Genomic DNA, 26309 nt, shown 5'->3' with positions numbered 1-26309 from the left:
GTTGGATGGAGAGAAGGAGAGAAGAATGAAAAGGAGCGTGGGGATGAGGTGGCACGGCCCAGACTGGAGTTTGCCGGTTGGATCGGCTTGCGGTCACGGGGTGCGGAAGAGCTCTCTGATTCACGTCTTTTTTTTTTACCTTTTTAAGTCTATTATTTTTTTTTTCTATTCTGTTAGAGCGTCTATAATTAGATTAAAATTTTCATCTATTTCCTACCCTATTAGATTGGCGTAGAACTAAATGCATAATTGGCTATGTAGAAAACATATGCATGTGCGGAATCTAGCCCGAAAGGACTAAAACTATACATGTACTTTATATTAAGGGTAAAGGGGAAGCTTCCTGAGCTAAATATATCATTGATATTCCTTTTATGTCTGTTATGAGTTTTGTAAATAATCCCTTATCGTTGATATTTCCTTTTATGGGGCAAATATGTCCGAGACATCCATGGATGCCTACAGAAATAGGCTAAATATGGGCTTTTGGCCACCTTAGCTTAGCTATGACTCCAAAATGACTCTTCTCTATTTCCTGATTAAATGGCCTGATTGAAGTGTCCCATGATATTATAGTGTTCATACCGGAGACAGCAATATTAGGCAGAGTAAATATTAGTAGTCCCCTGGTTATACATAGAAAGGTCCCCTGTATAGTTTAGCCTTTTTACCCTTGATATACATTTAGAAAAACTTCTTTAGAAGACGTCGAGAAATATCTGAAAACACCATCTAGAAACTTGAACAAAAAAAAAAAAAAAGCTTGACAAGGCCATGTAAACGGTTCACCATTCTTGTACAATTATACCTTTATTCCTCAGGACCATATATTTTTGCTTGATAGGAAGTCCCAATACCATTATAGACCAACTAGCGGATAGTTAAGGATATCCTCTGAACGAAAAGGCTGCAGATACATTAGTCTGCCGCGTCTAAAGCACGTCCTTCTTCAGGCCAAGCCACCGGGTCTTTCCGTTCGTACTCCGTATTAATGGTTTTAATCCAGCCCAGTGATAAAACTTTGATCATAATCAATAGACAAAATCGTTTGTAGTACTTGGGTGGTATACACTGTGGTAGTTGATGGGAGAACTATTGGCTAATCATTAGGGGATTGTTGCGCTTTAGTGTAGCCTTGTCTGCTCTCGGCAAAGAAGAATAGATGGGTCTCCGGTTCGTCTCCTGATAGTTAGTATTAGATAGGTCTCCAACACCATCCTATCAAGTTTGAGTAATCAACTCGCAGCTAATGTGGCAAACAAGAGTGCCCTTAAATTGATGGATCTAGGAAAACACATTGGATGACCGCGGTCGTGGGCCTCCAACCCGGTTGGAATGGTTAACGGTGCTTTAAATATTCAACCTAATGATCTATAAGATCTATAATAACATGGCCTCGGCACTCAGGGCTACAAAGACGGCATCAACCCCACTCTTGGCGTCGATCTCCTCGATTTGTTATATTCCACGGGTAGATCTTACGCCAAAGACAACGCCTAGTCTGAAGAATGTTTAATGACATTTTGAAGTTGGAATTTTCAATATTAATCTATCAATAGGGGTAGATAAAATCTATAGATGATGTTGAGTGTTGCCCAGGGACCAAAGGGGCTTACTATTATGGCTGTCTCCAGGGCTGCTGTCTATATCATGTTGATATTGATTAACCAACGTATTGGCTTGATCTATATTTCTGCCTTTCACAAGTGCATGCTTTTAATAAGTACATCTGCATGCATTTTCAGCTCATGGATTGTCTGTTTGTTGCTCTCCAGGGCTAGCATACATTGATGTATAAGCCAACAACGTCTCCAAGTGCTCTCTGTAACAATTTAGTGAGACAAACTACCTTCAAAAACAGAATAGCTGTACACTTCTCTCTCAGCATTAAAGAAAGAAAGTATACAGAATCAAATAAGAACTAAAACAAGTGACTCTATGCCTTATCGCCTCAAATATCTTTGACGTATAGTTCAAATTCGGAAATGCGCGAGTGGTCGATATCGTCTACCGTGAAATTTTCTGGGTATCCAAATTCGACTGTTGATCCTTCCAGACTCTCACTCGATCTGGATTGTATCCTTTTATTCGAACTTCTCACAATTAATAATGGCAAATTCGTCAGACGAAGAGGCTGACTCACGTACAGCCCTGGTGGGCGCACCGCGCACTCGATCGAACCCGCGTTCCACCTCGCGCTCCGCATCGCACGACAGCACCCGCCCGGCCAAGCGACAACGTCGCAACAGAAATAAGAAGGACTCGGATCTAGCTGACTTTGTTCCCAAAGGTGTTGCATTTACTGCCACCTCATTGCCAGTGGACCCAGACAGCACATCTAGTTCTGGATCTAGTTCATCATCAAGCGAAGATTCCGATTCCGACTCTGACGCGGACCCAACCATTACCGCAAACCCACACGCTGGCAACACTGCGCCTGCAATTAGCTGGAACCAAGGTCGGAAGGCTGCAGTGCGCACAACTCTTGGGAAACGATCAGCGCCAACAAACGAGAATCCTACCCAATTTGAAGCGGTGAATGACAAATATTGGCGCAGTCGCAGTGAATCTGTCGCATCGGTCAATGGTGAAGAGAAGCCCACAGTAAACGATCATTCTGAAAATGACGACGAACTGGAAGATGGGGAAATCGACTCCAAGAGCGACACAGATGATTCAGATCTGGGTTCTGAGGCCGACGACTCTATCCTGCTGAACATAGGGGATAAGATGGGAATGGATGGTGCCAATGACTACGACCCTGCGACCCTGGCTCATCAGCATGCTTCTAACACTGGAAACCCAAATCTGAAAAGCGCATCTATACAATCCGGACCTGGATCGAAAGAGGAGGCGTTCCGGATTTTCTCAATCAAGTATCCAAGTGCTCCTACTGCTTTGGTGGACCTAAGCCAGACAGACCTTGAGAGCCTGGCCAAATACGTGTATTTTGATCGCAGCATTCATGATTTGGACCTCAGACTTCCTATCTCTTGCCTCGAGTGTCAAAGTGAGGGCCACATGGCCGACGTTTGCCCAGCAAAAGAGGTTTGTTCTATCTTGAATCCAGTTACTTTATTTCCACCTTATTAACCTCAATATAAAGTGTGAACACTGCGGTGCCTGGAATCAGCATCAAAGCAATACTTGTCCCGACTGGCGACGATGCCAAAGATGCCGCGAACGTGGCCACGACGAGCCACAGTGCGACTCAAAGCTACGCAGTTTCGCATACGAAGTGCCCTGTGACTTCTGTGGCGATGAGCACCTGGAATCCGAATGCGATTTTCTATGGAAGTTCCCGACAAGAGATCTCCACTCTGAACAAGTCACAGTATCAATCTGCTGTGCGAACTGCTGCAGTGCGAAACATCTTGTAGCAGACTGCCCAGCTGGTAACTTGCGCACATCAAATACCTCGTCATTTACCCTGAAGGGCATCAACCCAGATATGATTACGAACCTCAACACAGTCGTCCCGGCGCGAGAGAGCCACCCACCAAGCCGGAGTCAATCCCGCGGAAGAGCCAGAGAATGGTCTCGACCTCCCTCTCCAGACGACGATGATGATATGCTGTCCCGAGTATCGCGAGGCCGAGGACGCCCCGTCCCTGCTCCTCGTGGCAATACTCGTGGCAGTATCAGGTTCGCAATCGGACCTAACCGTGGCGATGCGCCATCCAGAGGACCTTCCCGAGGTCGTTCTACGTTCTCTGGAAACAACAATCGCCCGCGTTCACCAAATCCACCCCTTCCACGGGGTCCTCCGCCAAGAGGGGGTGGCCGGGGCCGTGGACCACAGCGAGGAGGATTCTCACGTGGTCCACGTGGCGGCGGCAGAGGCCGCGGGTGGTAAGCGGAGCTTACTACCCGGTGAGAAGTGAGAAGGAATATCGGCGAACACCGCCATGTACATAGCACAGTGTCCTACCATTCCGCTCAGTCTCAACTGAGCATGTATGTACGATTAAATGACACTTCTTTCTAACATCTCTCACTTCAAGTATGTTTCTCACATCGTACGTAGTACAAGCCCATGCTGCCCCAGACGGACTGGACTGTCTAGCATATCCCTTGAAGCGCCAGCTTCTAACTAGATCCCATCCTAAGATGACGCAGCACCATAATCCCATCATGCTCCATGCTCATCATTCTCTCTAGTCCCTACAAATCCCCCCTCCAAGATACCGATCAGATCATCCAGCCGCTTAATACAAAGATCGGTGTGCGGATGTTCCTTCAAATGCACATTCAGATCATTCAAAAGCAACACCGTCGCAGCACCAGCCATATGTCCAGCCGTCATATCATCAATGCTATCACCAACCATGATCAGATTCTCACCATTAGCAAGACCCCATTCACTTGCAATATGCAGAATTCCCGCAGGATCCGGCTTGGGCAGGAGATTGGGCGTGTCCCGCGTGATGATCGGTAGGAAGATATGGCCATCAAGATGGTTATTAATCAGGTTCTGAACTGGTGCTCTGAGAGATGTGTATATGTTAGCGCTCCGTGTATACATTACACAACAGGAATGAATATGGTCATGTCCTGGTTGCATTAATTGCTCGTAGAACGTACTCGAAGTTCCTTGTGCAGAGCGCCCGTCGTAAGCCGCGGGATTTGAGGTATTCCATTAGGCGGACCAGGCCGGGCTGCGGCTGCTGGTCGGCCATGGCTCGGCGCTCTACGGCTTGCACTTTCGATACGGCTGTGGCCTGTTCTCCAACTGGGAGTTCGCGGATGTGCTGGAGGATATCGATGGAGCGGTCGATTCCTAGTGCTTCTCTATAGTTACGATTTTGTTAGAGAGGGTTCCAAACGGCTGTATCTTGGATAGCTAGTATAGCTTGTAGGTATTAGACTATACCTCATTTCGCTGAACATGTGGTGCTGTGGCAAACTAATTAAGATTAGCAAAATTCAGCCAATATAGGTTTGACCTGATAACTTGATCAAAATGCACGGTATCATGAATCTATAAGCATGCTCAATTTCCTCATAGAGCCAATCCAGGAACCTCTCAGGCTATTCAGAGAAGCACTGTTAAAGCCAGTCATCTGAGACAAGGTATACTTTCCCGAATAGGAAAGTAAATTTCTGCCTGAATCTCAAATTGATGCCTTGGTCATCATTTCCTGCCCACTTCCAAATATAGCCAAGATATATGTATCAATTCTCCGGGATGCATGGAGCAAAGCCAATACGCAACAGACAAAAGGAGATAAAGCATATGATTCTTATACAGCATCAGAAAGGAAAAAAATGACTCACCACAAAGTTCCATCCACATCAAACACAATCCCCTTCAGGGGAGGGGCAGTCGACGTCTCGGAAGAACCGAGAGGTGCGAACTTCCGCGGACGAAGATGTTTGCAGGCAATAGCAGACATGATGGAACGAGCAACGTGTATGGACATTAGAGAGAGGAAACCTGGAGGTTGAAAGAGGTGGAGTTAGCCAAGTGGAGCCGCGGGAACGATCTATAAAGTTCCTACAGTTCCAAGGTTCTAACCTGAAGGTTCCGAGAAAAGAGTTGAGTTTATTTCTTTTTGATATTCCGACCTCCGGAGGTTCCAAAGCTCCTTCCAACCTTCTTCATCGTTCTTTCCACTCTTTTTCAAGCTTCCTACTTTTCTGCTTGACCAAAATGAACTTCAACATCACCCCTCTCCTAAGTCCCCTCTCACCCCATACATCATGGATCACAAACATTTCGCAACGACAAGGGTTTTCCCTATGAACTTCTCAAAAACAATGCATCTAATCGGTATCCTCTCCTGGTTGCAACTGCTATACGCATTTTCCTACTGCGTAGGACCATTTTGGAGCACACGGCGCGAGTTTCCACCCTTCATCACAACGATCGACCGCATAGAAACAAAATTCCTGAACACCATTTTCGGTGCGCCCCCACTCTCAGCCTATGATTCTGCACCGAATGTAGAGAGCCAGAGAGGGAATGGCCTCCTGAATCGGGAAAACAACAACATCCGCACCACCGCACAACCCAATCCCAATTTGTTATCCAGCTCAACCTGGCCACAGCAGGGACATCAAAACTTGGACTCCTCATCAGAGCAAGAAAGTCCCACATTGTATCAGGGCAACGACGGAGAAAACTTCCCTATCCATGGAACCCTGCGCAGGGTTCGATTCAGCACACGGGGTAGCATCTCAAAGCTAGCTACCTCGGCAAAAGCCATCTTCCGCCAGCCGCTGAACACCACCCAACGGAATCCAGAAGGCTTGTCTTTCGACGAGGAACGAGCAGGGTCAGAGCTGGTTCCTGTTCCAGTGCGCACTTCGCAGCCTCGTTTTGTCGAGAACGTGCCTTTCCCCGCTCCCATGTCTGTTTCTGCGCGTATCGCAGATCACTTTAGTGACCCTGGACCGTCAACTGGAATTAAGGGGAAGCAGCCCGTCTCGTTTGGGGCGACCATTGCTGCGGGGGTTGATTCTGAGACTGTACAGATGGATCGTGCGCGCAAGTATCACTCTGTCGAGAGTTATCCGGGGAAGTTCCCTGTTAGTGATTCGTTGGATTATAGCTCGCTTGCTACCGCTTATGCTGTCAGAGGGAGGGGAACTACCTCTGTTCGGCCTTTCTCGGACTACTAGAGCTTTCTTTTGGTGATGTGGGCATTTTCCTTGGCATGGCCGGTTCCTGGGGATGAGATACCCATGACGATTGTGGTTGTAGTTTGATTGGATTCTTCGAATTGGTCTCCTCTATTTGCCTTTGCGATATGACATCAGAGGCAGTGTTGTACAGGCTTGGGGTTCTATTCTTCATTATATCCATTACTGAAGGTCTGGTCTGTTTCGTTATTCTTGTCAATGAGATATCTCTATATTTCATAGCATTGAATACCTTCTTTTGTAGGAATAGGTTCGAAAACACAAACTATACTATAACAGACTCAATCCATTGAGGGAGTACTTGGAGCCAATGCATGGCTTATGGCAGCCCATCAGCAAGCTGCCATCTGATCCGTAACAGACAACCCTGGAACCGAGGGCATATCTATTCTATTATTTATGCACTTGTGGGAGTATATCAGCAATATGCCACACTACCAGTCATCAGTCTCATCTCCCAGTTCTCCCCGGCTCATCACATAGATAAGCATCCAAAAGCCCCATATCACGCAGCAATGGAACCCCCTCGTTGCGTAGAAAACGAACACTGTCAACGCCGTTCCACTGGATATTTTTCTGGATCTTATCAATATACGACTGTCCAATCCCTTTCATGAATTCACCCTGCTCTCCGGAGGCCACAGCATCAATGAACTGCTCTGTGACAGACGTTGACGCCGACGTCGACGTTAACGCCGAGTCCGAGGGTATAGACCGACGAGGCTTCAATGAATAAGTTTCGACGTAATCCATTACCTCTCTATGCTGTGGGGAAACTTTCCATCGCTGCTCAGCTCGGAGGGTCACGCTACGCTTGAAACGTCCCTCCGAAAATAATTTGATCAGCTGTTCTAGTGCCCGATCTCCCCTCTTGCGCGAGGCGGATGAAAATTCATTGAAGTTAGTTACCGCAAAGAGCTGGCCGAATACCATGTCCTTTGCTGATGGTCCGACAGGATATCCTTCAAACATCGCTAGGCTATTGATGTCTGCGCCTGCATCAAGAAGTGCGCGCACGGCGACGAGATTGCGTACGGAAGCCGCCATGTGGAGTGGTGTCCAGCCCCGAGCGTCCCTTGCCTCCAGATGATGGCTTCCTGGGAATATATCCAGGAGAATCGAGTATGCCCGGGCATCCTCGTCGTTGTCTAGAATTGAGACGTCGCTGACAGCCCTATTGAGAGCGGATGCACGAAGAGTAGGTGCTACGAGGTATTCTGGTTTTTGATGGTGCTTTGCTGCCAGAGACAAAATGGAGTCGAGTTTTGCAGCTAAACTTATCTGAAATGATCTGTTCAGCGCGGATCCGAACACAGTAGACACGAAAATATGTGTCCCTTTACTGTGAGTAAGCCCGTTAAGATCTGCACCATGCTCCATAAGGAGATCTGCAAATTCCCATTGGCTCATCTCAAAAGCAGCCACCAGAGCCCCATTTTTTCCATTTGAAGTAATGGAGTGCAATCCTAGCTCTAGTGTCCTCCTCAAGAAATAGCTATTCCCGGGGGCAAATTTGACTGTGCTGACAAGGGTATGTTCAGCCATGGAATCTTGATATACACTTCCGCTAGCTTGCACGATAGAATCAAAGACGGCTGGTCTACCGGTAGCGATAGCCAAGTCAAACACAGTTTTGCCGTTGACTTGCGTATCTATGTTCCGCACAAAAGTATCGACGGTGGTGACATATTCTAGAATTCCCGGCATATCACTGCGAACGGCTAATTGAAGCACCGTCATTCCATCTTTGTCCACGGCAGTGGTTGCTCCGCGGCGAAGGAGTAATTGGATTGTTTTCTGTAGTTGGGAGCCATAACTGGACCCGTGCCTTGCCATTCGGAGATGCGTGTTCTGGCATTGAATTGCGAAGTATAATAGCCCAAGGCCAATTTCCGTGTCCGCATTGATTGGGTAAAACGGCGAAGCGTCAAGCAAAATCTCCAGGATCTCTGGGTCGTGCCATGTGCAGGCGAGCTGCACTGAGTCTAAATTCCAATGGCGCTGGTTATGAAAGATGACCGGACCTGAAGCATCTGAAACCGATGCACCATTTAGGATCAGTTCGCGTACTGCCACCTTATTTCCCTGCGAAACAGCTCGGAGCAATGCTGTACCATGTATCAAGGGGAACTGGAAGTCGTCTGCGTATAAGCGATTTTCTTTCGCAACTGCATTCGGATCCGCGCCGCTGTGAGTGAGTTGCGCGACGATCATAGGCAACGAGGCGTCGTCGAACATCCATACCCAGTGGATGGCCGTCTCTCCAAGTTTATTTCTTAGAGAGCAATCGGCCCCCCTCTCGATTAGAAGACAAGTGAGCTCAAGATTCCCTGCTCGGCACGCTGCTATCAATGGAAGATCGCCATCACTGTTGCGCTGGTTGATTTGAGATGCAGTCATATTGATCACATCCTCCTTGTCTCTCGTACCACTAGAGCCTGATATTGCAGGACTAGGCTCCATGTATTCGGCCGGGGACAGCCCGATAGCGGTATGAACTTGTGACAAGGATTGTTGTGCTGGCTTGTATTCGATTTTACCGCACTCTTTCAATATGGCAAGATAGCGAATTTGATCTTGTTCGACGCCGAAGCCCATACTATAGCATATTGCCTCTTCCATTAGTGCAGGTCCCCTTCTCGAACCGGTAGCCGAAGATCGTGCACGAGAAGAGATATCAGCGAAGAGTTGTACCTGTAGTGGGAACGGCAGGTGACAAGTAGTCAGAAGATGAAAGTCCAAACTGCGAGACTATTTCGTAATTAGCAACATATTGTTTTGTGATAGTCGGTTACTTACGGGCTCAAAGGATTGTGATGTTGTTTTTGGTATGATCTCCTCGTTCATCATTGCTACCGTGTCCGCGGCTGCTACCCCACCATCTAAGTCAAACAAGCCCTAATTGAACGGTTTAGTGGCAGCTGTACCTCTCAGTAATGGTGTACGTTACCTGTAGCGCACCGAATGATTCCTTTCTGGGGTCCGGGGCTCGTTGGAGCACCGCATTCTCCGATGCACCTGTCTTACCGATTTTGATCATTGCTTGGCTGAGGGCTGTGGTACAATGCTATCATCAACACTCAAGATTATTCCATTAAATGAGAAATACTTACGTTTCATAACAGAAAATGATCGAAAGAACCCCACAGATCTCGCCACCATCGCACCAGCGTCCTTATTTATCAAGAATACGGTGCGCAATATAGAATCCCAGACGCCTCGCGGGTCCTTCAGCGGGTCGTCGGATGTAAACAGAGAAGTAGGCGCAATGACTGGTAGTGGCTGGCCACATGTTCGGTATATGCCCTCGATCGCCACTAGCATATCCCTCATTGCTTCTGACATAGGCGATAGTCTGGAGAAGCCAAAGCCCATAAAGTTTGAGCCAAGCTTTCCGTGCTTGATGATTAAATGGTAGCACTGGTCTGCGTTCGGTGGTATGGACTTCCATTCGGCCAGACCGCGACTTGCTTGTGCGTGCCCCCTGAATCGTGCTGCTTCGAACTTGATGAACTCTCGCAACAGGTGTGCGTTTGGTGGACTGAGGCCAAATGCTCGTTTTTGGAAACTTCAGCTATTAAGATCAATGCTAAATTGACTTGTGTCAAGGTCAATGACTTACTTCTGGGGACAAGTAAGTATCTGAATTATGCGACCAAGGTCCCTTTCTGTGGCCTCACAGCTGAGAGCAATACGGAGCATCCCACCAAAGGCATCTCTGGTTTCGGGGGATAGTGCACGGTCAGGGTCAAATACTCGATTTAGTGCCAGGCTGAGGGTGGTCCCATTCCGTTTATCCTCTCGAATGAGAGTATATTTATAGCGTGCACCATCATCCGTCGTCGAAGATCGATACCGCGGGTCATTAAACGGGTCAGCTCCATCGATAATCACCCGCCATACCAAAAGTCCAAATGAGTAGGTGTCTGTGAATGGAAGATGGCCGCTCTGTATTTCAGCGTCTGCCTCCGGTGCGTCGTATGGGATAGTCACTCCCCTTAGCCTTGTGTACTGTCTTGGCTCAACCGCATCCATCATCATCGAGCAGCCAAAGTCTGTCAACTTTGCTATGCAATTTCGTCCTTGAAGTTTATTTGTTGGAAACATAAGGACATTCTCGCATTTTACATCTCCGTGGATAAACCCCTGACTATGAAGAGCTTGTAGGCCCTGCGCGACGTCCAGACAGTACTCCCAGTAGGGTCCGTCGACCATGCGAACAGGATCTTGGATGAAATCGAGCAGAGTGCCGAATGATGTCGCATCGAACATTAATGCCGGGAATAGACAACCGTCGCTACGACGCCCCTGTGTCTCAAACGAGATACCCTTCAACTGGTTAATATTAGCATGGGAACGAAGCCCCGGTGTTGCCAGCAATTTCAGCTCGTCGACAATCTGTGCCAGCATGCGCCGGTCGTCAAATCTGCCATCCTGGTCGAAATGAGGGTTGATGCGCTTATAGGCCATGACACTGCGATTTCCCCAGTGGCCTTTTGCGATCCTTCGCTGGACGGATGAGAACCCGCCAGCTCCCAGGGAAATGCTCACGGGCTGTTTTTGGCCCAATTCGTCAATCGGAAACTCCAGGATAATGCCTCCGTCATTCCGTAGTAGATCTTGGATTAAGAGAAACAATTCATAATGGCTTCCGCGTCTCTTCTCTGATTCGGTCACCTCAGTTGCCGAAGTTGAGTATCGAGTCCCGTACGCAGAGCGCGTGTCGATGTATGTGCTGGTTGCCATGTAGGGTAGACCAAAGGAGTGACTGGAGAAGGTGACAGGGGCCTGTATATAAATTTCATCAATTTTCCCAAGCAGCACAGCCTCAATTTTAAGCCGCGATCTGCTGCGGGGTAAAGGGCTTTATAGGGAAGTTTCTGTCCTTGACACATTCCGTGAATACGAGATGGATCCCGTGGGCGTCGGCCTGGGTACAGTAGCCCTTGTTTCCACCGTACTCGAAGTCTTTGGTCTGATCATCTCTTTTCGTACATACTCCGAAACGTCAAGGGTCCTATTCCGCCAGCTCGAACTGGAGAGGGAGGTGCTGCTGCGCTGGACAACAGAGGTTGGACTCTATCCTGCAAGCCATGGATCCTCTACAAATTGCAGTATCCCGCCAGAATTGCTGCCTTTGGTGCATCAAACTGTTGCTACCATCGGCTCTCTTCTTGCGGCGGCTACTTCGCCAAAGAGCGCAAAGAAGAAAACAGAGGTCGGGGCTGAAGACCTACCAGCAGTCCTTGACAGGCTCCAGGAGGAGCTCAAAACCAACGAAACCCAATCCCAATCGCGGCTGTCAAGATCCTTGGCACGCCTTGGATGGGCAATCAGCGAGGAGGACCGTCTTAAGGGGCTCATCACTACAATCCACGCTTACAACACCAGCCTGCACAATCTCATCCCAAAGCCACTCCAGGTTTCTCTTGACGGATCCATAATGCAGGCTCTACTTGTTGAAACCGACCTTCAAAGCCTCCTGGAAATTCAAAGAGCTAGTCTACACTGGCGAAAGGCCCTCTCCGCCGCAGCCAGTGTAGCTTCCTTCCAGCATCAGAAATCTACACCGGGTCCCCCATCTACCAACCAGCTTCTGCTACCTCGCTCACGGTTTACTTCCATTGGAATTGACATGGCGCGGTATCTAACGACGTACGAGCACAATGGCCAAATATCCCATGTCATGATTGAATGGCGTGCGTACAGGATTCCCCGAAACTCCGAACACAAGATCTCGTATCTAAATACATGTCTTGATCTCGCTCGCCTTCTCCATGAAAGCCAGAACCTCGAGGCATATCGAACGCTCGACTCCCTTGGGATTATCGACGATATTGAATTCAAGCCAAGCTCCCGCATCGGACTGGTATATCGCGTACCGCTAAGCATCATACCGCTGTCTGAGAGTTCAATTAAAGTGCTCACATTACATGACTTGATCAACGGCAAGGAGTTCATTAGACCGCGCCTCGATGAGCGCTTCGCACTCGCGCAGAAGCTTGCTACAGGCCTACACAGACTCTTCGTCTCGAGATGGTACCACAAGAACCTCCATTCCAAAAACATCCTGTTTTTTACGCAAATTAATGATGGCACTGGTATTGCACAACCTTACCTCTCTGGTTTCGACTACGCCCGTCCTGACTCCCCAGAGGAAATGACCATCAAGCCCGAAGCAGACGAATTCTGCGATCGATATCGCCATCCGCAGTGTACACACCCGGACAGTCGGAACGTAATCCGGTTCAGTCGGCGGTTCGATATTTACAGTCTTGGTGTTATACTCACTGAGATCGGGAGGTGGGAAACAGTTGATCGAATGCACAAGGACTATAGTTCTCAGAGGACCAAGGCTAAAGGAGGATTGCCCACTGCTGCTCCGTTAGATAGCTTCCAGCGGTACTTGAAGACGAGATCTTTGGAGTCCTTGGGCTTTCGGATGGGGCAAATTTATACTGATGCGGTGAGGTTTTGTTTGGGTGGCGTCGATGCGCATGGTGCTGTTGAGGCGGCTGTGCATGTGAGTGAGAATGAGGAGCAGCTGGTTTCGAGGCTCAATAAGGAGGTGGTGGCTGAGCTCGCGAAGTGTACTGCCTAGACGCTGTGGGTTAACTATGGCCATATAACCAATAGATTTTGCTCTCTGTCTGTAAAATCTCGGCCAAAAGAGTATTTGTTCAAGGAGTACGGAGTGCCTAATATGGTATTTGGATTGACTTCAACTAAACCTATCATTTCGATTCGACATGGTCAACATTCAGCGCGAACTCCTAGTGGGAGCTAGGCGGATCGAAAGCTAGTCAAGCTTGAAGGACAAGTGCTGTCTCCATCTAGTAAGCTCCTATTCTCCTTGACATATAAGTAACACAACCTGGAGATTATTTCACACCTTGAACTCGGAATATATTATGTCTTCCGCTGCACTATCTACACCACAACACAAAAGCTACAAAGAAGAGGATTAAATCCCAGCACGCTCACTAGATGCACGAAAGCAGCTGCATGCCCAAAAGCAAGGCCATGAAAAATAAGCAGAGAAACTTTGCGTAGAAAAAGCTAGGGAGGCGAAGAGAAGACATAACTTCCCGCTCATCCCAAGACCATTGACATAAACATGAAAGGCAGGAAATATGGTAGACATTCAAACACACACATTGCTCATAGATTTGGGGATAAAGGAACTGAAATTTGAATTCCAGTGAACGGTCATAACTGTCGTAAGGAGAAGGGGAAAAGGCAAAAGCGCTAGAGTGAAACGGAGATTGAAAACATCAACCTAGGGGTATCACGGTGCAAGTCTCAATATTGCTCGTCTTCATATTCGACTTGCGCGGGACTGCTTCGGTAGCGGGTTCGCTTGGCGTTGCCTGGGCTGTAAGAGCCGGCAGATGTGAGGGGACGCGGGCCAGTCGGCTTGCGTGTGGGAGGAGAGTAGATGGCAGAGTTCTGGAGAGTGTGCAGATCAGCATTTGGTCAAATGACACGACAGAAAGGGAGCCTCTGGAATACATACTCTGGAAACAACACGGTCGCCACTGTAAGCTGGTTCATCGTTATCCGCCACTTTGGGTGGGCGTTCAGGAATGAGAGGGCCCTCGTCCTTGACCTTGGGAGGACGGGGCGGGCCGGGTGTACGGTTTGCGCGGGAGCTGGTCTCCGAGTAGCCTGCGTCGGAGATCGGGGACAGACGCGTTGTGCCGCTGACACCGCTGTTGCGGTTTTGAGGAGGGTTGACCACGGGTAGACTGGGGTTAGATTCCCACTGTTCTGAGCCAGCAGGGGAAATCGGTCCTGCGTAGACCTGGGCCTCGGTTTCGAGGCGGGACTGGTAACGCCCAGTTGGGCCTTGTCGAGGCTGGGGGTGCTGCAGCTCGAGGCTACCACGGTGGCCGCGGTACTTGGGCACCTCGGATACTTGGGAAGGCACTAATGGCGAAGGGGGTCTGTTCTCATCTTGCTCTTCTTCCAGAGTATAAGTGGATCGGAGTCTGTCGTCCCCCTGGGGATCATAATATTCGCCCTTGTAGGGGCCAAGAGGGGCAAGATCAGACCCATACCGAGACTCGTCCGAGGTCGGACGTTCTTTGCGGGAAGGCTGGATGCTGTTTCGAATGCCGTCGCCCATGGAGGTGGCTGTGGACTTAGACCAGCGGGAGATTTTCGGGAAAATAGAGGAGCTGCTGGACTTGTGCTTGCGGGCCTTGGGGGTAGTCTCGGTGCTGCGAGCTGATGTGGCTACCGGCTTGCGGGGAGGCGTGTTAAGCGGCAATGAGCCCGATCGCTCGTGACGAGGCGCATCACGGACAGGGAGATGCGAGGTCATGAACTGGTCGCCATTGTCAAGCTCAACATCTTCATCAACTTCATGGACAGTGCTGACTCGCTGATCCGAATCTCTGCGCTGTCCATTGGCCGGGCGAGACGGACTAGACCCGTAGGGAGAGCGGCTCGTCTCGACAGGTACTCCACTTGGACCGGCATTATCGTACCCACTTGGCTCCACGCTTCCCATTCTGGTGCCACCGTAAGGGCTCAAGCCATCTTGTCCAGATCGCAGGGCCTCAACCTCACCAAGCAGCTGCTCGAGCATGCCTTCAATCTTAGTCAAATCATTGCCTGACTTAAGACTCAACCCCTTCAGCGCACGCTTGAAGATGCTCTTCCGCTTGTCTTCCTCGTCAGTCGTGTTCAGCTGCCGATTCCGAGAAGCGCTGGGGGGCAATGGCCGGGGACCACCAAGGGCCCTGTGAGTCCGTTCATGTCCCCTGTCGCTAGTATCCATGATGAGATCATCTTGGTCGGCGATGAATCTTTTCATTTGCTCGAAGGAGGTGCGCATCTCAGCTGCACTTCGGACCAAAGTAACTAGGATCTCGGTATCTCTGGCATTCCGCTGGGCATCCCGCACAGTCAAATGATCCATAAGAGCGACAATATCCTGGGACTGAATTCTCTCGATACCACGGCCGGTGGCACTATCGTATAGTGGTGAGCCAACGCCGTGAGAGTAGCCACTGAAGTGGCGTTCATGACCAGAGGCAAAAGGATCGTCTGCCCCAGCAGGACTGTCGAAGCTACCCATTCCAGCGGCATCCACGCCCCCAAGACCCCGACTAGCTTGCTTCGGTGTCCCGATGCTAGGAGACATGGGGTTGGCAGCCGAAACATATCCTTCATCCTTGGCACCAGGAGGAGTACCAAACAATTGCCGGGGCCGGTTGTCGGCAGAGTGAGCAGAATAGTCATCGCCACCAAAGATATTCTGGGCAGTCTGGTAGTACTCCGCATCAAGCCCTATCTGTTGCTCGGCGTTGAGACCCTTAGAACCACCGATTTGTTTATCGTAATAGTGATCGACGGGCGGGGACCCTGAATCGTATCCCCATTGATCTGCCTGAGTAACACCACCAATGGGACCCTGAATGATGGATGGGTTGGTGTTGATTTCAGACTCCGATTCTTGGCTTTCAGCATCCGCAAGAGGACTTTCCATTCCACGCGGGGCGTTGTTGGCCATCATAGCAGAGTCGTCCATGTCCTCAAAGGACTGGGTAACGCTCTGAGGTGGCGATGTAGCACCCATGCGTCGAGGAAACGAGGTCTCATCGGCGTTGAAAGCATCCTGACGTTGCTTAAGGGGGCTTCCGCGGTAGACCTCACTTCCTGACTTTTCAGGGCTTCGGCTGCCTGATCGTTGACCCAGATCGGTTTGTGAGCGGTTCGTGGATGAGACCTGAGATTCAAGGACAGAGGGATCCATCAATGAAGCGACCGCGGATTCGACAGCAATCGGGTGGATAAATTGGGGATTAGCAGCCTTGCCGGTTGCGACATGGTGGCCTTCTTTGACTTTCGCCATGAAATCAACATTGCTATCTCCATCGTCGACAGAGCGCCTGCTCTCCTCCTCGTAGCCATAGAAACCATTGTCCTGGGAGCCCTGGCGAGAATGTTCGTACCCGAGCCCCGATAAGTCCTGGCTGTGCTGCTTGAAAAGCCCACTCTGGCTATGTGAGCTGGTGCCCTGGCGGGTGGATCTCGCCAGGTTTGTACTGGGAGCGGATGATAGAGAGTCAATGGAGAGTCGAGGTTCAATGTCATGTTTGCTTTCGGCATGTTGTTCGCCATGAGCGGAGTAATGATCGTGGTGAGTCTCAGTATGGTCACTTGCAATACTCTGGATGGGGCTCAACCCGCGGCCGGTGGTCTCATGGTGATAGTCATCTTTCGGTTCGTGATGTCCAGGGTGAGAAGCGTCAAGGAGATTAGCTGCGGCTGCAGCTGCAATTTCCCAATTGCCACCGTCGGTTCCAGGAGATTGGCTCTGGTGATGCAGGTCACGCTCCGAAGCACTGTGAGCCGAAATGTTATGATGCGACTGATTGCCATGGCGCATTCCGAGCTCATAACGCGAGTCGACGGAGTTTCTTGTAGGAGTGCGGGAAGCTGGCGACATGCCCTGGCCCGGCGATCCGCGAGCAATGTCGAAGTAGGAGGTCTGCTTTTCGGGAGTGGGACTTGCCGTTCGCTCAGAGAGTAACGAGTTCCTGGTCACCTCAGAGTCGATCTCACTGTGCATTGGCATTGGCGGAACATTGTGCTTTTGGAAAACAAGTTCTGTTTCGTTATAGTGCATACTATCAGTGCTCTTGCGTGAGCCACTTTTCCGGGAGCCACTGTTTCGGCGGTGTTCCTTCTTGCCGAGACTAGAGTTGGAGTTGTGGTGTTTCAAAGAAGCGGCTGTGAGAGCAGACCCGACCCGGGCGGCAGCATGGGCGTCACGAAGACCCTTGCTCTTCTGCCTGCGGATCTTGTCTTGTTCGGTGAATTCAGGTCGATTGGCCCATCTCACAGCCATATCGGAGGTTTCGCTGCTTTTGCTTGACTTCCGTTCCTTGTTGCGTGGCGCCGACTCGGGAGAGAGAACAATCCCTTCGTCTTTGCTATCCTTGTTCAAAACAACTTTGGGTTTCATGACATCCGGCGCACTGGCGTGCTTGGAGAGACGGCGACCTAGCTCATCTCTGGAGCTTGTGCCGGACGAATAAGATGTAGCCATGTCCCGGTCGAACTTGTTCTTGTTGGTCATGACCTTTTGATCCTTCTTGAGCTCCTTTAGCTCCGGTAGGATCAATCTCCTAATCGCATCTTCAACCGTCTCAAGTAATTTCGGGTTATTGATAGAGGACTTGGATGCACCGGAGCGAATCGAGTACTGATCTGACTTGCGGTTTGAAGAGACTGCAGATGTGCTGAGAAGACTAGATGCGGGACTGATATCCTCTTCATACTTGTGTTTTCGGCGACGGGAAGATTTTGTTTCGGCATCGAGGTAATCCTTGCCGCTCTTGCTTCTGTTTCTGCTGCTCGAAGTTTCTTGTGGTGACCCAGTGAGCTTCTCTGCCACGCGATGCGCAATTCGCTCCTTACTCAAACTGCGACTTCTTTGTCGGTGAGGGGTCTTGAGCAATCCCTCATCTTCACGGGGAGGACTACGCTCCATACTCTGGCTGCGTTTTCGCCTGGGACCTGCCGATGAGGCGTTGATCATGCTCTCTGGTGGCATGGACGAGACCTCCGATGTCATGTATCTGGTATCTTGCGAGAGGGAAGACATCTCGCTATCCTGTCCTCGGTTCACAAATTCGATTTCTACCGGCTCGCGACGTTGCGAATGATGACCCTCCTCTTCGGCTGAAATTGAACCAATGCTCTGGTCATCCGCTACGCCAGAGTCCAATTGCTTATGCTTTGATGGTGAGGGTAGGGATATCCGGTGTGTATATGACGGTTTGCGAATACCTCCGCTTCTGCTTGATTCGGTGATTTGAAGGTGGTCTTTCCTGTTTTTGGACTTTCTAGCTGACGATGGTGTAACCCGTACTCGCACGCTAGGACGAGAGACAATGCCACTTGAGCCTTTGCCGCCCTCGAAATACTCGATCAGTAATGAGGTATGAGAGTCGTGTTGAGATCGAGACACTTTCTCGTCGCGGTCCCGCTGTCGCCGAGTGGAGACAGTGATGGGGCTACCGTCGTCTGGGATAGAGTACGACGTTTTGTCTGTGCGGCGAGAAATGTCAGTTGCCAGATCTGTGCCCGTTGCGCTATCCCCGGTGGTATCGATGATGGATTCTGTGGGGGCGGGAAGGATCGGTCTGCGGGTGTTGACCCCCATGATTGAGAGGCGTCCTTCAGCCCAATCGCATGCTCCGTGGTGCTTGACCGATGTGGTAGGAGGGGATTGTTGTTGGGGTCACTGTTGCTCCGTGCTTGTTGGCACGATATTGGGGAGGGAGAAATTGTAGGAACTCAAGAAGAGATACCCAAGAATTATTTTGATAGGAGTTGAGAGCGTACCAGCGCGGACCACGGAACAGTGGGGAAGAATTAAGAATGTGGGATTAAGAAGGGGAGGGAAAGTAGTGAGTTGTCGAAGTTCGCCGATCCCCTCACATGAAAATGTGATGAGAGGAAAAGGGGGAAAGAATTCAAGATGTCTAGGAATGAAAGATGAAGCAAAGAGTCAGCGAATATCAGCCAGTACCCGAGTAATTAAGATGGTTGCCCAGCCTCCAGGAAAAAATTGAAGAGGCTGGATGCGTTGGCGATGTACATCCCAGGTTCCGAGCCGCGCGGGTCACCATAGAAAAAGTACCCAACGACTACAACTGTACGAAGGTACGTTGTAAACAAACGGGACCATGGGATCCATTCGGGATCGTCTTTTTGGTTCCTTGGTTCATCTTCGTTTTACTTTTACTTTTATTTTTTTCTATTTTTTATTTTATTTCCTCTTTTCATCTTTTTAATGATCTTCAACCCTTTCCAAAGGGCTGAACTTATCTCCTAAACGCTACTCTGTATAACCTCTCCCTGGCTGGGGGGTAATCTTGGCAAATCCAACCCTCCTAGGGCATTGAACTTTCACCAAACACACAAAACACTTCGGATTACTCCGTCACACACGAACATACACGGTCCACCTGCAGTTCTCCGGTGGGACCCGCAAAAGACAAGCAGAGGAACCGGAGCAAGCACACCGTCACCCAGACGACAGATACCCTACGGAGTAGAGATCGGGTGATTGGCCCCAGCGTCTGCCAACTCATCACACTCGTGTGCTCGGGCTTGCAACCTAACCAATCTCTCCATGTTAAAATGATTGGAATTGCTGGAATTTATGAAATGGCTGGCTTAACACTTGAATATTAACAACACTAACAATATTTCCCAACATTTTGGCCCCATTTTCACCATCTCACCCTGTGACTGGGCGGAACTATACAGCTCTTGCAAGGGGGCGCAAGCAATTCCCATCGAGACTACTTATGCAGTTGGATGTTGAGGACTTGCTGCATCTCGTACATTAGTGGCAATGAAGCTGCTTGACTCTTGTCATTGGCAAACAATCGCCTGGCTGCAATACTGTGTAAGATTGGCATCTTCCAATTGGATTGGTTCGGCGGGTATTGGGAGCTTTGTATAACCCATTTCATGTAGGTACCAATATGTACTTCTGTAAGGATACTTTTCATTATTGTATGTCTGCTGTAGTGCTCCTGTCCTTGCTTGAAGTCAAGCCCCTTCCACGTGGAAAAGGTCCGAAGCCCACATGGCTCAATGAATGCTTGCTGTAGCATTCTGCTGTGGCATTCCGTGAGGGAAGGAGTAAGCCTTGAGGTAATTACAGATTGCATGATTGGCGTCTAAACATATGGGACTAACCAAACAGATATTTGACTGGTCTCCAAGGCTGAGTATGTGCTTATAGTATTTACAGTATGTCCATAACAAACCATTGACCAAGGCGCAAGGAGTTGTAAACAAAATCCATATAAAGAGCAAGATGCATTCAACTATCCCACTGCTAGCCATACGAATACTCGAATCGGATGCCATCTCTCTTATGATTACAGAATAAGGGGACAAAATTGAAACCCAAATAGATATATCCACATTGCTCAACTCCAATGTCCCTAAAATAAAAATGCAGAGACAATCGATCGCTTTTGATGTTCATACAGATTGTTCTCAGTCATTGTGCTTCCGCTTGAACTTCAGTCCAGCACCGTGCTTGGGCTGGCTACCGTATGTGCGGCGTCCTTGCTGTTCCTGCTTCTTATCGCGGCTAAGGCTGGAGCCCAGCTGGATGTCAATGCGGGGCGGGGCATTGAAACCGAAACCCTTGGCAACCTTAACAAGGTCAAGCTTGTTCACGTCGAATACAGTGCGAAGGGAGTGCGAGGCGTATGCTTGGAGATAAGAACGGTAACCATCCTTGGCAGACTACACAGACGCGTTAGTATACGAGTGACACAGAGAATTGAGAGGATAGGGTAGGTAGCTTACCTTGTTCAGGTAGTAGTTCTGGCCGATGAGCTTCTCCAGCTGAGATTGCACATTGACAATCTTGGAGGCCGGGAACTCGAACTCCACGACGGGCACACGCGCCTCCTTGAGGTGCTTCAAGAAACCAACCTCGGAAGGCTGGAGGAACATCAGACTGCGGCCCTTGCCTTCGGTACCACGGGCGGTACGTCCAACACGGTGAATGTAGTCACGAGGATCATCAGGAGGATCAAACTGGATAATCCAATCGACAGCGGGGATCTAGAATTTGAGTCAGTTATGGAATAAAATGTGGTAATGGGGATAAGGCAACGTACATCCAAGCCACGAGCAGCAACATCAGTACAGATCAAGGTACCTTGCTTAGCATTGCAGAACTCGAAGAAAGTATTGGTACGCTTCTGCTGCTTTTGCTTTCCGTGCAGCTCCAGAACGGGGAGATCGATGTAGTTCAAAAGCTCAGCATGGTACTTAACGCAGTTGCAGCTCGAGAAGAAGACAATAATCTTCTTCTTAAGGTTACGCTTTAGGAATGAGAAGAGAAGCAAGAAACGCTTGTCCGCCTCACACACCACGTAGCCTTGTTCCAGACCCGCCACTGTGCTGTGCTCCTTACTGTGGTCAACGTTAATGTAAAGCGGTCCGGGGCGCAGAGATATACGGGCCAAATCCTCGACCTTGGTGGTCTGTGTGGCGGAGAAAAGCATAGTCTGACGTTCTTCTTTGGGCAGGATCTTCACGATCTGGCGCATCTCATCTTCGAAACCGACTTCGAGAATTCGGTCTGCCTCGTCTATGACCAAGGTCTTCAGGTTCTTGAAGATGAATCCTTGGGTGTTCTGGAGGTGATCCAGCAAACGACCAGGTGTGGCAATGAGCAGGTTGACACCCTTCATCAGCTTCTCGGCCTCAGCGCGACGGTTGGCACCTCCGATAACAATACCGTATGTCTGCGAGTGGTGGGCCATGAGCTCACGGGCAACACCGAAGATCTGCAGTGCCAATTCACGGGTAGGGGACACGACGAGAACGCCAGTGCCGTTTCTAGGCTTGAAGCGCAGGGCGTGCAGCATCTCAATCGCGGGGAGCAGGAAGGCCAGAGTCTTTCCAGAACCAGTCTTCGCAGCACCGAGCACATCACGTCCGGCAAGCAAAGGGGGAACGGTACGCTGTTGAATCTCGGTCATGGTAGTGAAGCCCATGTCCTCGATACCCTTCATGGTCTTCTCGGAAAGGTTGAGCTCAGTGAACTTCTGCAGCTTGCCTTCAGTCTGGGGCAAACGGACATCTTCCATAGTAGGAAGATCCGTACCATTCACAGCCGCCTCAATGTCTTCTTCAGCATCACTGCCCTCCTCCGCATTCACCTCCTCAACATCTTCAACGGCCTCGGAGTCGTCGGCGCTTTCTTCCTCGGGACTCGGTGAAGGGCTGACTCTGCGCTTCTTGGTAGCTTTCTCAGCCGAAGCCTTCGGGGTAGAAGCAACACTCTTTTTCGGGGTCACTGCAGGGCTGGATTTGGCATCCACGGGCTTGGCGACATCGCTCTCTGTTTTCGAGCTGTGCTTTCTCTTGCGCTTGTTGATGGACTTTGCGGTGTCCACGGGGCCAGGCATTTTGCTGATTGATCCTGTGACAGTGCAATAATTGACACTGGAACAAAGCAATCAAGTGGTTTGTTTCGTATTACCTGGACCTTGTGTTTTGCAGGTCTAGATTATTGATCTCTGCGGGCGGAAATCATTCTGCTACTTTTTTTTTTCTGATCGGTAAAATATGGCAGAACTCCACATCACGTGTTGATAGCCTCGATCAGTTGGTGCCTTGATGCCTTGGATATGTGGCAGATATTTTTGACCTGTGACCTTCTCACGAGGTCGGCCGTCTCCTGTGATTTTGATAATTACTTGGATATACAGAGTAACAGCTCCAAAATGGTAAAGATCACACGTGTTTCATGTATGGGATCCCCATATTTTAGAGATTGTGTATCAATCCTTTTTACACACAAGAAGAAATCATGCCGAGCAGGATGCTCGCCTGGTGGGTTCCTACTTTACCAAGTGGAACAAGAACGGAATGCTAGCCTGAAGGCTGTGCAAGCGCCGCTATCTTGGCCTCAAGTTAGGCAGCTAAGATATTGTAGTATGTATGACATGTGTTTAGTGACTGCTCAGTTGTCGCGTACATATTTGTCTCACGCCAAGGGCTGGGCTCCTTTTTCTTTGTCCAGGGGCACACCAGGTGGTTTTCGATATGATTACAGAATACCCTGTATGCACAAGTAAAATGAATTGATGGATATCTGGTATTGTGTCCAGCCAAGTCGGCATTCTATTCCTCACCTAGGCAATAGGAGTTGTTGAGTAAGACAACGACGACCTAACTACCTAGCTTGATAGTCTAGTACCAGGTGTACGCTTATTTTCACTATAAGGAGCACTATAGGAATAAATCTGGGGATATCCCTTGCTAATTGAAATGAAACCGAGGACATGTAGTATAAAATTGCAAATAAAGTGATATACAACATAAGAAACCCGCATACAACAATATTTGAACAATCCAATTACCGGCAAGGCAGAGATTTATGGCCAATAACATGTAATGGTTAAATGGCCAATCAGACAAAGCTAGTGGATCCAAAAAATACAAAATAGCCAGACCATCCATGGCTCAAATGTACAACATACCACATCTGACATTTAGAAAATACTGGGTCATACAGAGAAGACGATAAAATGCCCCGATCTTGCCTCAATATCTCATTTAGCACATTTCAAGGTTATAATCACAAATTGGATAATGCTGTACTACAATGTAGATATCAGATCCTGAGGGGTCAAGACCTCATGACGTGCACAGAATACGTGATCATTCTGATCATCCTTTTCCGGTAATCAGGGGGTGGCAGTAGAACACACTAAGCTAGGTAAATCAATTCATATACTACTCCACAAAGGGGGTGAACATATGATTTGACACAATTATACTCCGTACCAAGCTCACTAAAGGTCCATGCATATTGAGGTTCCTTTATTTCTGAAACACATTTTGATCTGATCAGAGGATGAAGATGATGGGTCGTTCTCAAACGAGGCTGTGCAGTGCGTGCATGTTTATGTCAGTTGATTGGCATAGTTATTACGTCGATCATTATAGCATAATACATACAACATATGCAGCCTGTTAAGGTTATTATCTTTTTATATTCTCAAAAGGGATAGAAAAGAGTATATTATATACATCATGTGTATTATCACTTGAAGTTGCTCTAAGTCTAAAAATGGAACAAAATATAGTCCAATGATCTTCCCGGCTCTAGAATCTTAGTCGAGTAAGAAGAATAATACTGTGTAGCTCTCTCACTACCTATTGTAGTCTAGTATTATGTTAGTGTTCGGGAAGGTTTGCCACCGGACCTAAAATCATTAAAAACATAAAAAAGGAAGATGAAGATATCAGCCAAGGCGCCTTGGCTTTCTTCCCGTTCTAATGTTTATCTCTTGCCGCTTTTTGCTGAGTAAAACTGAGCACAACTCTAGGTATTACCGACTTCACCTACTATTGAACACATGTTCACTCAGTGAAACAGAAGTTGTTCTTCACATCCAGCTATCTCGAGATTAGCCAATCACCCACATATCTGAAGTAGATCAACGTTTTGACTTGTTTTTACCGTTAAACCCGAGAGATCCTTCTCTTCGATTTCGATTGGGTAGTTGGGTATCTGGAAAGGAGCATTTGCTAGACAACGGAGATAACGTGACTGACATCGTATGCCATGCCTCGTATTCTCATGCTATACGAGCTTATCCCCTAAACGATATGAGTATTCCTGGGACCGAAATATGGAGATGGGATAGAGTACCCCGGAGTGGCCTTGAACTGTGGAATAGACTCTGGAGTATCAATATCCCGTAAATTGTTGAATGAGAGGCGAGACGGGGGTATAGAACGATATCTCAATGCTCAACCAGCTTATATGGTCGAATTTGCCAACAGCACCCGACTATAGTATGCCTTTTGAGCTGGCCCATACAAGAACAGGTATGCGATCTGGATGCACTGCAATGGATCTAGGGCAGTATTGCTTTCGCTGGGAGAAAGCAACGCAGAGCAAGTTGTTGAAAATGGCCAAACATGATGAAGAAGCGTATATTTTTAATTGCCTTCAACCCTTTCTTCAGTATTAGCAACAACTTTGACGAAGGATATTGTCTGATAATATCTAGGATGAAATATGTAGTTCAACAAATAGATGTGATCATGTGATCCCAGTAATGTCCAGACTGAAATTTACCCAAATTCAGAAGCGCCAGGTCATAAAAGCGGCAGCTAACATGGGGCCCCACCAGGAGAACTTCGGAGTAGTACCCACGGGCAGTTATAAAGGGTGGACCTAGAATTCAAATTTGTTCAATAGGCAGACGAAATACTGACACAATGAGAATTTGTATTTTGTTCCGTACTCCGTATGTTGTAGTCTATACGTAACGGTCCACTGTATGCGGCACACTCCACAGCTGGGGGCAACCGTTCCTTTGGTTCAGAGAGCATTTAATATTGGCATATCCGACTTTGTCTCTTGCTAATAATAAAGGACCCGCCTGATTCCGCCACGATCAACCGCTTTCGGCAGGGCGTATGTGGGAAAAAAAAAAAGGAAAGAAAAGAGAGATTCTTCGAAAGAGAACAAAGTGAATAGAATAGAGTGAATAGTATGAATAAAGGGAAAAAAGCAAGTGAGACATTTGATATAACCCTGGAGGCGACATTCTCTAATATGAAGGGGGGGAAAGGTGCCAGTGGGTGGCTATACGAAACGAAGTCAAACATCAATACAAGACAATGCAAAATTCTAATTGGTTCTCAGTTAGCCGCCCCTGTAATTTTACAATACATTACCGCATACCTTGCCAGGTGCACCTGAATGGCGATGGTCACTGTCCAGTGTCTTTTCCCACGGACCCTTGTCGACTCGTCCCTGGTCCCTGAGACTTCTTCTCACCTTCATTCTCTCATTGTCTCTCTTTTTTCTTCTGATTATAGGCTTCGTGTCTACATTTAAACCACTTTCATCCCATTTCCAAGCCTCTTCCTCTTTGACTCCTTTTTCGGCCATACTGCGTATCGCCAGTCCACTCACTCGACATTTCGCTCTTTCGATCCTCTCATTCAAGTGACATACTCTCGTTTATCCATTCAGCAACTTCAGCAAACTCAGCTTCCGATTCCATAAACCCCCTTACGACTACTCCTACGCTCCGCTTATATTCAATGCCCCAGTGAAAAGGCACACACCTTGA

At 48.7% G+C, this 26309-nt stretch overlaps 7 protein-coding genes across 7 annotated transcripts; 3 read left to right on the top strand and 4 right to left on the bottom strand.

The window, feature by feature from the left end:
• Positions 1-2109: 2109 nt before the first annotated feature.
• PGRI_001430 (zinc knuckle domain protein) lies at positions 2110-3884 on the top strand (the record flags this gene model as incomplete). Its single annotated transcript, XM_040787856.1, has 3 exons — positions 2110-2945; positions 3107-3362; positions 3474-3884. The coding sequence occupies 3 exons, from the start codon at positions 2110-2112 to the stop codon at positions 3882-3884; spliced, it is 1503 nt and encodes a 500-aa protein (XP_040651628.1).
• A 248-nt stretch (positions 3885-4132) lies between these two features.
• Positions 4133-5396, bottom strand: PGRI_001420 (putative haloacid dehalogenase-like hydrolase; the record flags this gene model as incomplete). Its single annotated transcript, XM_040787855.1, has 4 exons — positions 4133-4487; positions 4585-4791; positions 4874-4906; positions 5278-5396. 4 exons carry the CDS (start codon positions 5394-5396, stop codon positions 4133-4135), a joined length of 714 nt encoding a protein of 237 aa, XP_040651627.1.
• A 364-nt stretch (positions 5397-5760) lies between these two features.
• Positions 5761-6624, top strand: PGRI_001410 (uncharacterized protein; the record flags this gene model as incomplete). The annotated part of the gene is made up of 1 exon (XM_040787854.1): positions 5761-6624. The coding sequence occupies one exon, from the start codon at positions 5761-5763 to the stop codon at positions 6622-6624; it is 864 nt and encodes a 287-aa protein (XP_040651626.1).
• A 471-nt stretch (positions 6625-7095) lies between these two features.
• On the bottom strand, positions 7096-11391 carry PGRI_001400 (ankyrin repeat and protein kinase domain-containing protein; the record flags this gene model as incomplete). Its single annotated transcript, XM_040787853.1, has 5 exons — positions 7096-9396; positions 9445-9543; positions 9596-9699; positions 9759-10213; positions 10268-11391. 5 exons carry the CDS (start codon positions 11389-11391, stop codon positions 7096-7098), a joined length of 4083 nt encoding a protein of 1360 aa, XP_040651625.1.
• Positions 11392-11554: 163 nt separating this feature from the next.
• PGRI_001390 (uncharacterized protein) lies at positions 11555-13246 on the top strand (the record flags this gene model as incomplete). Its single annotated transcript, XM_040787852.1, has 1 exon — positions 11555-13246. One exon carries the CDS (start codon positions 11555-11557, stop codon positions 13244-13246), a length of 1692 nt encoding a protein of 563 aa, XP_040651624.1.
• Positions 13247-13947: 701 nt separating this feature from the next.
• PGRI_001380 (uncharacterized protein) lies at positions 13948-18826 on the bottom strand (the record flags this gene model as incomplete). The annotated part of the gene is made up of 2 exons (XM_040787851.1): positions 13948-14094; positions 14162-18826. 2 exons carry the CDS (start codon positions 18824-18826, stop codon positions 13948-13950), a joined length of 4812 nt encoding a protein of 1603 aa, XP_040651623.1.
• Positions 18827-20682: 1856 nt separating this feature from the next.
• On the bottom strand, positions 20683-22616 carry has1 (ATP-dependent RNA helicase HAS1; the record flags this gene model as incomplete). Its single annotated transcript, XM_040787850.1, has 3 exons — positions 20683-20937; positions 21001-21261; positions 21318-22616. 3 exons carry the CDS (start codon positions 22614-22616, stop codon positions 20683-20685), a joined length of 1815 nt encoding a protein of 604 aa, XP_040651622.1.
• Positions 22617-26309: the final 3693 nt, after the last annotated feature.

Source organism: Penicillium griseofulvum (assembly GCF_001561935.1).
Source record: "Penicillium griseofulvum strain PG3 chromosome Unknown contig_79, whole genome shotgun sequence".
Lineage (NCBI taxonomy): Eukaryota > Fungi > Ascomycota > Eurotiomycetes > Eurotiales > Aspergillaceae > Penicillium > Penicillium griseofulvum.
The sequence above is the reverse complement of the archived record's forward strand: the minus strand, read 5'-3'. Positions and strand labels throughout refer to the sequence as shown.